Below are 12,987 nucleotides of genomic sequence, written 5' to 3'. Positions count from 1 at the left end.
TCTTGTAGATGGGTAGTTCTATAAAGACAAGCTGAGTAGCCCTGTTAACATACTTTTGAGAAATTATTTTACATTTGGATCTATATGGGGTGATATCAAAGCCTGGTTTCTGAGCGACTCAAAACATGTGTGTGTTTGACCTTATTAAGATAAGCTATTAACACAAATACATAGATTTTACAACTATATTTGAATTGGAATAACCTGGAGATTATTCAAATGAGGCCTTTATGGGTATAGTGAACATTAATTGCGACTGAAATGTATGGGGGTACCCCTGTTAGTCTGTATCACTGATTACATCTGGTCCCCATTGAGGGGTCCCTAGTTGGTATATTGAAAATGCTCTGGATGTAGAACTTTTATGCGCCATTTTCACTGCGGCGCCCCAAGTAGGGACAATTGTGTCACTATGCCCAAGCGCTTGACTGAATGGATGAAGTTCCGTATTGCCATACTTTGTTAGTATCATGTCTTGCTAGTATTTAAACCATCAAAGATATGCTGTATCGCGATTGTATTTACCTTAAGAATGTCTATGCGCCATTTCACCACTATGGTGCTTCTAGCAAGGATGATTGTGTTATTAAACTTGGGCGCCGTTATATCGAGTGAACTGATAAAGCCCACTATTATTATTGTCATGTTCTGCTAGTATTTAGACTACTTTTGATATGTTGAATTGCGACTGTATTCACACTAAGAATTCTTATGCGTTAATCTATTATTGTGGTGCCCTTAGTTAGTACATTAAGTTCGGGCGCCTGCGCTTGAATGAACTGCTGAAGTTCCTGGTTACCATGTTTTGCCAATGTTTGGAAAGCATTTAAAGTTAATTTATTATGCCATAATCTGATTATATTTGTGTCTAAGTTTAATTCGACACGGGATTTTCTCTATATGCGTTACCGCTTGAACGCGGTGTCCTTATTGAGAAATTGTAGGCAACATTGCTGTCAGGTTAAGGCATCTGCGCAGTGTGAGACCGTGGTTCCTAAATGGTCGGGGGACCTACTAGCACATGCGCACTTACATGGGCCTGATGTCTCCCTGAGGGAAGGGGGCGGATCCTTTGTGGGAGTACCTGGGCGCTCGCGCGTTGTAACTTAATATTTGAGGATATCTGCAGCCACTTCAGGCGCCTGCGCATTAGAGATCATTGCGCCCGCGCACTTATACTGATTCAGCACCGAGTAATGGAGGAAGTATTGAACTCCTGGCGACGCGTTCAGGCGCGTGCGCAGTGGAAACAGATGCCTAGTAAGGGCATTTCTATGGTACTTCCGCCGGGGAATACAGGCGTCTGCGCATTGACTGGGACAGGACGCTGTCTCACTAGACCCAGAACTGATTCATTTTCTCCCCACACAAAACTCAGCTGGTAAGAGTGATTACTAATTTCATAGGTATATATTAAGGACCTCAACAGAACATTACACTCACTGACCTTCAGAAAGACACATTACTGTGTCGATACGCGTGGGTTTGGGGGTCCCATGTAACTTATCTGGCGACTTGTTTATCCTCAGAAACCAGGTGATATCATGCTAGGGAAAGGGGCTTGCTTACATCTTTTGATTTTTGTGTGCTGGCAACATGATGAGTACTTAGTTCTTATTTATGGTATATTTAGCATCTTTATGTAACCATAGTAGTTATTTATAATATGGCATTTTAATACTATGATCTAAGGTCATGATTGTCATTACAATTGGCTTGATAGACTCCAGGTTATGAGAACCCGCAGATATCCGGCATTTGATTAAATGGTTAGCCTTGGGACCCATAGTATCTAACTACTTATTAATATGACCCATTGTCTTTGTTTTGCTACTAGTGTCTGTTTGTTCAGACTTTAATTGTTTTTAAACAAAGTGTTTGTCTGTTGTGTCCATAAATAAAATTGATATTTTTTTTGACTACCTCATTGTTGTGGTGATCCCTATTTGTGTGCATATACTTTCTTCTCTTTATGTGTTTTCATGTCAATTTATTTATATGCACAAGGTGATCCCACCTAAATTGACACTGTGGATAAAAGAACAACTTACATTTTACTCAAAAATATACCTATAAAGAGAAAAATCAGACGAACTGCTGAAAATTTTGCAGTGGTCTCTTAATTTTTGCCAAAGCTGAATAAATGAAAGCAATATGCACATGGCGGAAACCTCTGGAGACGGTGAATTCCCTAGGAAAACAGAAGGCGTTGGCAAATTTTCAGATTAAAGACATACAATTCTTCCTTCACATGACATCCGCCATCTGAGGAAAATCACGTAGTGGACCGCTGATCATCTAATGTGTCTGCACCTTAAAGGGGTTCTCAGGGCATTTGATATTAACAACTTGTCCATCTATACCAAATCAGAGGGGGTCTGACACCCGTCACCCGCAACAATCAGATGATATTAGCTCCGCAGCTCTGTTCAGTGTGTGGCGTCCACTGCCAGGTACTGCTGAATAGCTCTGTTCCTTTGAATTGGGATTGATCTGCAGTACACATCAGCAGCCGCTTATTGAAATGAACTGCGCAGGTTTGAATGGTTTACATTCAATCTCCGTTGATGCAGTATGCAGCTGATTGGTGTAGGGGTCACGATGCGCAATATTAACAGACTGCTGACCGGCAATAAATTTGCCACTTACTAGGCTGTTCACAAAGGAAGACTGCACTTCAGATGCATAGTGAACAATCACTAAGATCATTCAGTACACAGGCCGCCGTTCTCACAGGGTGATGGTCGGATAAACCGGCAGCCTGTCTTGGATGCAGGATTATCGTGAAAAATGAGAGTGCTCAGCTTCACAGTAATGGTGCACTCAGGGCCGCACCTATAATGAGGCGATTTGCACCAACTGCTCAAGCGGCAGGCAGCAGGGGGCGGCATTATGCGCTCCTCTACCTGCAGCACCTACAATTTAGCCTCTGCATGCTGATGCTGCGGTCGTGCAAGAGGCTGTAATTGATGCGGTCACAGGAGGGAAGGTGTCAAGGCCCCCTGATCATGTGATCCATGACTCCTCCCCTCCTGTGACCTCATCACAGGTCCTGTGCGCATCATTCCTTGGTTTATGCAGAACTGCTGTCTGTCATCGTGCGTGAGCTGCGATACGTGAGAGCTGTTTGTGTGCGATACGTGCGAGCAGTGTGTGCGCGATACGTGCGAGCAGTGTGTGTGCGCGATACGTGCGAGCAGTGTGTGTGCGCGATACGTGCGAGCAGTGTGTGTGCGCGATACGTGCGAGCAGTGTGTGTGCGCGATACGTGCGAGCAGTGTGTGTGCGCGATACGTGCGAGCAGTGTGTGTGCGCGATACGTGCGAGCAGTGTGTGTGCGCGATACGTGCGAGCAGTGTGTGTGCGCGATACGTGCGAGCAGTGTGTGTGCGCGATACGTGAGAGCAGTGTGTGTGCGCGATACGTGCGAGCAGTGTGTGTGTGCGCGATACGTGTGTGTGTGATACGTGTGTGTGTGATACGTGTGAGCGATACGTGTGAGCTGTGATATGTGCAAGCTGTGTGCGATACGGGTGAGGTGTGAGCTGCGTGTGCGATACGTGTGAGCTGCGTGTGCGATACGTGTGAGCTGCGTGTGCGATACGTGTGAGCTGCGTGTGCGATACGTGTGAGCTGCGTGTGCGATACGTGTGAGCTGCGTGTGCGATACGTGTGAGCTGCGTGTGCGATACGTGTGAGCTGCGTGTGCGATACGTGTGAGCTGCGTGTGCGATACGTGTGAGCTGCGTGTGCGATACGTGTGAGCTGCGTGTGCGATACGTGTGAGCTGCGTGAGCTGTATGATACGTGTGAGCTGTGTGTGTGAGATGTGTGTGTGTGAGCTAAAGCAAAAGTTGGCACAACCTGCCAGAGTTGTATGTGGGCTGGTGAATTTTTTTTTGTGTCAGGGCTGCTTTTTGGTCTCACCCCGCCCCGTGTAAGGAGCGGAGCCGTGCGTGTGTACGAGGTGCACGGAGCGGAGCCGTGCGTGTGTACGAGGTGCACGGAGCGGAGCCGTGCGTGTGTACGAGGTGCACGGAGCGGAGCCGTGCGTGTGTACGAGGTGCACTGAGCGGAGCCGTGCGTGTGTACGAGGTGCACGGAGCGGAGCCGTGCGTGTGTACGAGGTGCACGGAGCGGAGCCGTGCGTGTGTACGAGGTGCACGGAGCGGAGCCGTGCGTGTGTACGAGGTGCACGGAGCGGAGCCGTGCGTGTGTACGAGGTGCACGGAGCGGAGCCGTGCGTGTGTACGAGGTGCACGGAGCGGAGCCGTGCGTGTGTACGAGGTGCACGGAGCGGAGCCGTGCGTGTGTACGAGGTGCACGGAGCGGAGCCGTGCGTGTGTACGAGGTGCACGGAGCGGAGCCGTGCGTGTGTACGAGGTGCACGGAGCGGAGCCGTGCGTGTGTACGAGGTGCACGGGCTGGTCGGATTTGTGTGGCAGGGCTGCTTTTTTTGTCTCAGTCTGGCCCTGTGCCAGGCCTACCATTGCCATTAATGACCCATATTCTGGATACTTCTGTGTTGTTCTTCTATGTGCGTGTGATGCCGCTGACATCCTTGTGTTTGTACACTTTTTTTTTTCTATTTATCTAACTCAAAATGTCCACTACTGTACTCTGTTTTACAGGATAGATATGAGAATTTACTTTATGTGTGTGTGGAGGGGCGCCATTTTGCTGTTCGCCTCAGGCAGCAGAGAGGCTAGGTTCACCCCTGGGTGCACTGTAAATGGACATCAAGTGCCAATTGCCAGACTCCTTGCCCAACCTAACCAGATAAGCCCCTCCTTAGAAAAAAAAAAGGGGCAAAACAAAGCTGAAAGTACATTACCAAAGTCCTCTTTGCCCTGTGGTACTCCATCCCTCTGAGCTGCATGATCCAAGACTTCTTCATCCAGGTCATCATGTTCTTCACAACACAAGTCCATGGTGTCTTTTACAAAACAAAAATCAATCAATATAATGCAAAAAGTGGAACTAAATATAATGTGGGTAAAATAAGGCATAAACCTAAAGAGGGAGAGAGAGAAAGAAAGACAGAGACAGAAAAATAGAGCGAGAGACAGAGAAACACTAGTAAATATTAGGTGCATATATACACAGTTTTTTTTTTGTTTTTTTTTTAGGATAACGTGCTTGTGAGCAGCTTTTCTTCTGGTTTCCCAGTCAAAATCTGAATTGAGAAACATTAGTCAGCTACTGCTCAAAACTGAAATGGTTGATAACAGGGAACAAGTGAGAAAAATAAATACAGTGGGGCAAAAAAGTATTTAGTCAGTCAGCAATAGTGCAAGTTCCACCACTTAAAAAGATGAGAGGCGCCTGTAATTTATATCATAGGTAGACCTCAACTATGGGAGACAAACAGAAAAAAAAAATCCAGAAAATCACATTATTTTTTTTTTCATTTTATTTGCATATTATGGTGGAAAATAAGTATTTGGTCAGAAACAAGCAATCAAGATTTCTGGCTCTCACAGACATGTAACTTCTTCTTTAAGAGTCTCCTCTTTCCTCCAATCATTACTTGTAGTAATGGCACCTGTTTAAACTTGTTATCAGTATAAAAAGACACCTGTGCACACCCTCAAACAGTTTGACTCCAAACTCCACTATGGTGAAGACCAAAGAGCTGTCAAAGGACACCAGAAACAAAATTGTAGCCCTGCACCAGGCTGGGAAGACTGAATCTGCAATAGCCAACCAGCTTGGAGTGAAGAAATCAACTGTGGGAGCAATAATTAGAAAACGGAAGACATACAAGACCACTGATAATCTCCCTCGATCTGGTGCTCCACGCAAAATCCCACCCCGTGGGGTCAGAATGATCACAAGAACGGTGAGCAAAAATCCCAGAACCACGCGGGGGGACCTAGTGAATGAACTGCAGAGAGCTGGGACCAATGTAACAAGGCCTACCATAAGTAACACACTACGCCACCATGGACTCAGATCCTGCAGTGCCAGACGTGTCCCACTGCTTAAGCCTGTACATGTCTGGGCCCGTCTGAAGTTTGCTAGAGAGCATTTGGATGATCCAGAGGAGTTTTGGGAGAATGTCCTATGGTCTGATGAAACCAAACTGGAACTGTTTGGTAGAAACACAACTTGTCGTGTTTGGAGGAAAAAGAATACTGAGTTGCATCCATCAAACACCATACCTACTGTAAAGCATGGTGGTGGAAACATCATGCTTTGGGGCTGTTTCTCTGCAAAGGGGCCAGGACGACTGATCCGGGTACATGAAAGAATGAATGGGGCCATGTATCGTGAGATTTTGAGTGAAAACCTCCTTCCATCAGCAAAGGCATTGAAGATGAAACGTGGCTGGGTCTTTCAACATGACAATGATCCAAAGCACACCGCCAGGGCAACGAAGGAGTGGCTTCGTAAGAAGCATTTCAAGGTCCTGGAGTGGCCTAGCCAGTCTCCAGGTCTCAACCCTATAGAAAACCTTTGGTGGAAGTTGAAAGTCCATGTTGCCAAGCGAAAAGCCAAAAACATCACTGCTCTAGAGGAGATCTGCATGGAGGAATGGGCCAACATACCAACAACAGTGTGTGGCAACCTTGTGAAGACTTACAGAAAACGTTTGACCTCTGTCATTGCCAACAAAGGATATATCACAAAGTATTGAGATGAAATTTTGTTTCTGACCAAATACTTATTTTCCACCATAATATGCAAATAAAATGAAAAAAAAAAAAACAGACAATGTGATTTTCTGGATTTTTTTTTCTCAGTTTGTCTCCCATAGTTGAGGTCTACCTATGATGTAAATTACAGACGCCTCTCATCTTTTTAAGTGGTGGAACTTGCACTATTGCTGACTGACTAAATACTTTTTTGCCTCACTGTACTTAAGGGTTTGCTCAAACTTTTTGAACTCCACCAAATCCAAGGATAGTACAGCTTGGCTATCTTCGTCAGTCCCATTGAGGATGAATGGAGCACAGTTGCACATAACAGCCCTCCATTCACATTGGGCTTCAGTGAGAGTTTCTTATGATAGGAGATTGGTACTAATCTGTACCAAGATTGAATTCTAAGCTTAAATAATGTATGAGCTACGTCAACAATATACAAAAAAAAAAAAAAAAACACTAGTTAGTATTAGTTTACAAGAAACCAGTTCATCTCAATTTTAAACCCACCTGTTGCACCTTGTTGCTCTTCGCCATGATGGGGGTAGACGCCGTCGCACATCATGTCCTTCTGTATGGGGAGGTCTTCTCCAGCACGACTTTTGTGAGGCTCATTGGTTTTCAGCAAGTCTATGGAGCTCAGGTCGTCCGGCTCTAGGTCCATACTGTGTACACCTTGCCAAAAGTTTTTCATTTCTTCGATAATATTTAGTTCTTTATATTTAATGGTTACAACTGCTATCGGTATCTGGCACAATCCGCTTTTTTGCACTTCACAAACTGTTAATTCCAGCGCATCTTCGGTAAAACTCTCATAAAAATATTGCTTGCCTTCTGAACTCCAGCTTCCCTCTTTCATATCGAAGTTTGCCAGGCAGCACAAGAAAGATTGGGGAGGCAAGTTTACCAAGGATTCAGGAAGTTGCCGAATTTGGTCTCGCCCCACCGAGTCTTCGTTACCGTAGTCAATAAACCTGACGGTCACCAGATCTGCCTCTATTTTGGTAACTATAGCCCTGTACCAGTTGTGATCCTCGCTAAACATGACATTGCAAGGGCTGCCGATCTTAAGGGCACCAATAAACTCGTCATTCTTGACATACTGTTCTCCAGCCATTTGTACTTGTGATGCTAAAGTGTCCATATCTGCTGACAACGTCTGACACCAGAAACATTCAGGGCCATCTGCTGTACTGATATACACTTTTATGGATTCTCCAGTTGGTGGCAAATTCCAAGCAAAGGACTGAAAAGAAGTTTCCTCCTCCCTTGAAATCTTCTTGACCATTCTGTTTGCCTCAACATTTTTCTGCTCTCCCATCAGCAGGTCATTAATGCAACCCAGGTTGTCTTTAAGAATAATGTCCCACTTCAGACCATCTTGTTTCAGAAACTCACAATCTAGAATATCGCTGGTTCTTTTGGAAAACTCTGCCAGCATCTCCTCCAGGTTGGGTGCAGCCAATGAGTTCTCAGGTTTATTTAACGAGCAGTGAATGCTCATTATGGGAATAGAGAGACACTTCTGTGGGAGTCTGTAGTTCTTACAGTCAGAGATAACAGAAACGTTCCCGTAGTCTATGTACTCTATGCATAACCCTTGCTTGGTGGTTCCTTTCACCACTCCTCGATAATACAGTCCGTCATCCGGAAAATAAGCACAAATAACATTTCCCTTGCTCACATCATCATCTCCGAGGTTCTCAAATGAACTAGTTTTGCTGTTCAAAATGTCAGATATCTCATCCAGCCTTCTGTCTTCAGCAACCTGCACATAAAAGTCAAAAACAGAGTTGATCTGGGAAACATACACATGTTCCTTCATTCCTGGGAAAATTCTTCTAATGGGAATATCCCTTAACATCACCACAGGTAGTTTTACTTGAGATTTGTGTACAGATGATGCAACTGCTGAAGCCTGTTTTTCTGAAGAGGTCTTGTTTCCATCTTGTTTGGGGTCTCGCCCTTGATAAGAACAGTCGGTTGAAATTCTAGGGACACTTTCTGCCTTTTTTTGAGAACTCAAGTCATTAAAACGTTTATTGCAATCTTTATTTTCCACTTTATTTTGAACGGTTGGGGTCTTTCTGTAACTTGGTGGTTCCGGTTCTTGACTTATCTCCGAAAGTCTATGAAAATTGGATTCTCTGCTTTTAACAGTTTTACCTACAGGTAAAGAACTTCTTTCTTGGTTGCTTGAATTATCAGGCAATTTTGTGAAATGATCCTGCTGGAATGTCATGAATTTATCAGGTGCCAGATGATCAGACTTCTCTTTTGGAACCTTCAAACCCAATTTGCTTTTGAGGGTGGTATTGATTTTCCAGTCACAATCGTACAGTTCTACAGATAGCTTTCCAGCAGAATCTTTGGAAACAACCCGCGCCCTCAAGGCTTTATCCAAAACGACATCTTTAAACCAGGATACGATTTCTGTAGGAATCTTTGTTGGGATATCTGGCAAGGAACATTTTATTGCCTGCATTGGCACCATTAAAAGTTCGCATTCAGTAGACGGAATCGGTAACAGGTTCTTATTTGAAACTTTTTCAGTGTTTCCAAAGTCGACAAAGAATATCTGGTTACTTTCATCCTTGGACAGAATAAGACCGCGATACCACCGCTGGTCCCGGGACTTCGCCAGACACAATGCTCCATTGATAGGGGGCAATTTTCTCTTTTGTGCTTTGTCTATAAACTTTGCGATACTCGATGAAATCTGTTTTATGGTTTTGCCGCTTCTGGTTAGCTGCATGTAAAACATTAAAGAAGAGTTAACGTGCCTGATATAGATCTCCTCGTCATTCCCACATTTAATGCCGTGCATTGAATAGTAGTAGGAGTGAAGCTGTACAGATGGTGCAAGGCTTGTGTGATGAAGACGTGATGCATAACCACTTTTCACCAAGGTATCGCAAGCACTGGAAAATGGGGTCGTCAGATCCACGATATTAAACAGCTCATTATCCAGGTTGGCAGTGGCGTAAACTAAACAGTGGAATTCGGCCACCTTGGCGGCATTATGAACAAAATCCAGAAAAACCTTAGTGGCTTTATTATCCCAAACAAGAGGATCGTTCCCAGAAGGCGTAATGATATTGTAGACACTGCATCTAAATGCCTGGGCCTTTAATAGGAAAAATTCGCTGTTTAAGGCACGGAGATTCGCAACAGGGACTGTTTCTTGATTGCCATAGTCCACATATAAGACCTCAACGGTAGATTTTTGTGACAAATTTACCAGATCCTCGGTGATGAATGCTCTGTACCACATTCTATTCCACTTACTTTTTGCCAGGCAGGCAAAAGAGTCACCTCTATACGAACTATTTGTCGACACGCAATGGCTCTGTATAGCGTTCATCAAAGCGTGAAGGTCTTGTTTAGAGGCAGCATCCTGACACCAAAAATATCCAGGATGGTCAACATTTGACACCACAATCTCGATTGTTCTGCCCGGCTCAAATAACTGTTCTTCAAAGGGAGAATAGAGCAAAGTCTCTGCATTTTCTTCAATGGGATCCGCAGCAGTGGTCTCCTGACCCTTGGATGCGTGATCTGATGCAGCCGGATTTAAAGCAGTTTTACTCGACTCAACGTGTGCATCTGTTCTGCACCTTGCATGGTTGTGAACAGAATCAATTTCCTCGAACCTTGCAAGCCCTACTTTTGCAAGTATTTTTCCCACGCTAGTCTCCTGAACCCTGGATTGGTCCATGACTTCTATGGTATACTCATCTGCATCTTTTGATACCACGTAAATGACTAGTTTTTTGTCAGCAACTGCTACTTTAAAAGCTAGGATGGCATCCTGACTCCAGGTGTTTTCTAGAGGGTACGTGTCGGCAAGGCAGCACCTATTAGCCAATGCTGGAAGTTTAGAAAATTCTGCAGGCAGTTCCTTAATGTTGTACCAGTCCACCGTCTCCAGCATCCCATTATCCAGAAAATATACTTTCACCTGCTTCTTAGCATCGATGGATATTACTTCAGCGCGGTAGTACAAATCTTGATATCGAACACAGCATAGCTGTCCTGGTTTTGGCTCAGTTATGATACCTTCCAATTTGGAGGCTTGGGAATACAGCGTTGTCATCCCGTTGATCATTTCATTATGTTTCGCTGCAAATTTTTCAATTCGAACCCAAAAATTGAAAGGGTTGATGACAAACTCCACTACCGCGTCTTCAAAGATGTCCGTCTTAAGTTCCACCGGAGGATATCTGGGATTATAGGGAGTAAGTTGAGGTTTTTTTGCAGGAATTTTCATATTACTCTCAGGTGGCAGCTCAGTCGTGCCGGTCCCGTTTACCTGGCTTGATCTAAGGATCTGCGACCGCATCCTAACTAAGCCATTGAGGTTCATGCCATCTTCAGCAAACAGGTCGACCACGTACAAGTGTTCGAAGGAATTATAGCACTCGATCTTGGCGACCACATGCCTTTGGAGAAGCAAAGCGCGCACATCAGATACAAGCGTCGGGTCCCAGTTGAAATCGCCATTGGAAATGCCATACATCGTGCAAGGGATCGTAAACACGGGCAAACGGAAGAAATCAGGGGCGAGGTTTCGCAGGCGATTCGCCGGTAGGACTTCTTTTTTACCCCAATCGACATGGATGACCAAAGCTTGCTGTTTTTCCGGGAAGAACTCCTGCAGCAAGGAGCGGTGCCATCGGCCATCTTCTCCGCATGACGCACAGGGCTGCCCTAACGCTAGCGAGAATCGCGACGCTTGGTCTCCGCAGCTTTTTTGCTGGACTTCGTAATACTGATGCATGCTCTCCGAGAGGCGCTGGATTTCGTGAGACATGCTCCTGAGCTGGCAAAAGAGGCGATGAGGGTCCAATACCTGGGTCACCAGCATCGGCTCGGAAACGCCAATCTCAAGGCGTGGGCAGAAGTATTCCATGGTCACCATGGTAGGAGGCAGGCGTGGATTAGCTGCTGGCGGGCAGGACTGGAAGCCTTCAGGCCGTGTAGGTAGCGGATTTCCGCCAGCGGCCATATTGCTCGTGTTGGGAGTGGAGCATCTATAGGCCGGTCCCATGTTGGCGGCCATACTACTCCCAGCCTGGGGGTATCTGCCGGCCATATTGTCAGGCAGGCCTGGAATCAAGTACTTCACCAGGTCCTGGACGCTTCCAGCAGCTCCCAGCTGCCTTGAGAGGAGAAAACAGAAAAGCCGGGAAGTCCCGCTTCTATGGCGCAGCAGAGGGAAAAACAGCTTAAAAATGGCGCTCAGTCTTCCTTTTACCGTGACCGGTCCCTTTTTTTCCTCCTCCAACCGTATTCCGCCGAAAGATCCAGCTCTAACACCCGCACGCCCCGGCCGCGGCTGAAAAGGTCGCGCGTTGTGAGGAAGCCTCGCCCTAACGACATCAGCGTAGCGTTAAGCGAGGGCGGCTCATCGAGATGACGTCATTACGCGGCGACCGCGCACACAGAAGTGAGGGCAGAGTGTGGGCAAAACCGGCGGCTTGTTTGGCAAAGGAAGCCACAGTGCCCCCTATAGGCGCGAATATAGGGCCAGCCCCTGATGCACTTACGGTAAAACTGTCGCAAGTGAGACAATTGGATTGTCCATATAGCAACCACTCACAGCAGGGCTTTCATTTTATTAAAAGCATTTGGGACATGAAAGATGCGCTGTGATTGGTTGCTATGGTGGACAACATTTGCTCATAACTGTGCCCCTAGTTACCAGGGCCTGGGGTGGACTACTGTGCCCAGGATTCAATGTGTACCTGTGCAGTGGAAGTACGCACTGTGTGTAGGGACTGGGCTCAGGTGCTGACAGCGCCATACTGCCTGCACCCTCTAAGGCTACGTGCACACGCTGCGGAATGGGGTGCGGATTTGGCCGCGCGGATTTGATAAAATCCTTATCTGCGGATTATCCTGCGGTTTTACCATCTCCACAATGGTGGAGATAGGAATCCGCAGAAAGAATTGACATGTCAATTCTTTCTGAGGTTTCAAAACTGCGGAAAAATCCGCACCGTCTGCACAGCGGTTTGTATTCCCATAGGGAATAATGGTACTGTACACCGCAGCAGAATCCGCAGCGTGTGCACACAGCCCAATAAGTGAGCTTTGATCACAGCAGTTTAACCGTTTAGATGCTGCTGTCAATAATGACCGCAGCATCTAAGAGGTGGGAAGTGTCCATTAGTAATCTTAAGGGCTTGTTCACACGTAGCCTTTATTTGTATGCGTTTTTTTGTGCATAAAAAATATTTTTTTAATAACAAAATAAGTTAGACTTCTAAAATGTCATTCACATGTTTTTTTCTTTTATGTTCCCACTGCGACTAATTTTTGTTTTTGTGTCTTCGGT

General features: G+C 45.7%; 1 protein-coding gene across 3 annotated transcripts in view; it reads right to left on the bottom strand.

Annotated features, from left to right (window-relative positions):
• Positions 1-12,116, bottom strand: part of TDRD6 (tudor domain containing 6) — a 133,673-nt gene extending 121,557 nt beyond the window's left edge. For 2 of the 3 annotated variants that reach the window (XM_073586559.1, XM_073586560.1), the window contains exons 1-2: positions 7,158-12,114; positions 4,835-4,936 (exon numbers count right to left, since the gene is read on the bottom strand). In XM_073586559.1, coding sequence (XP_073442660.1) covers positions 4,835-4,936; positions 7,158-11,742 — 4,687 coding nt within the window. In that variant the 5' untranslated portion in view covers positions 11,743-12,114. Of the gene's footprint in view, positions 1-4,834; positions 4,937-7,157 lie in introns of all 3 variants that reach the window. The other variant, XM_073586561.1, reaches the window with a different exon arrangement.
• Positions 12,117-12,987: the final 871 nt, after the last annotated feature.

The sequence above is a fragment of the Dendrobates tinctorius genome, unplaced genomic scaffold, assembly GCF_039654945.1.
Source record: "Dendrobates tinctorius isolate UK_male_01 unplaced genomic scaffold, ASM3965494v1 ptg000093l, whole genome shotgun sequence".
NCBI classification, from domain to species: Eukaryota; Metazoa; Chordata; class Amphibia; order Anura; family Dendrobatidae; genus Dendrobates; species Dendrobates tinctorius.
The sequence above is the reverse complement of the archived record's forward strand: the minus strand, read 5'-3'. Positions and strand labels throughout refer to the sequence as shown.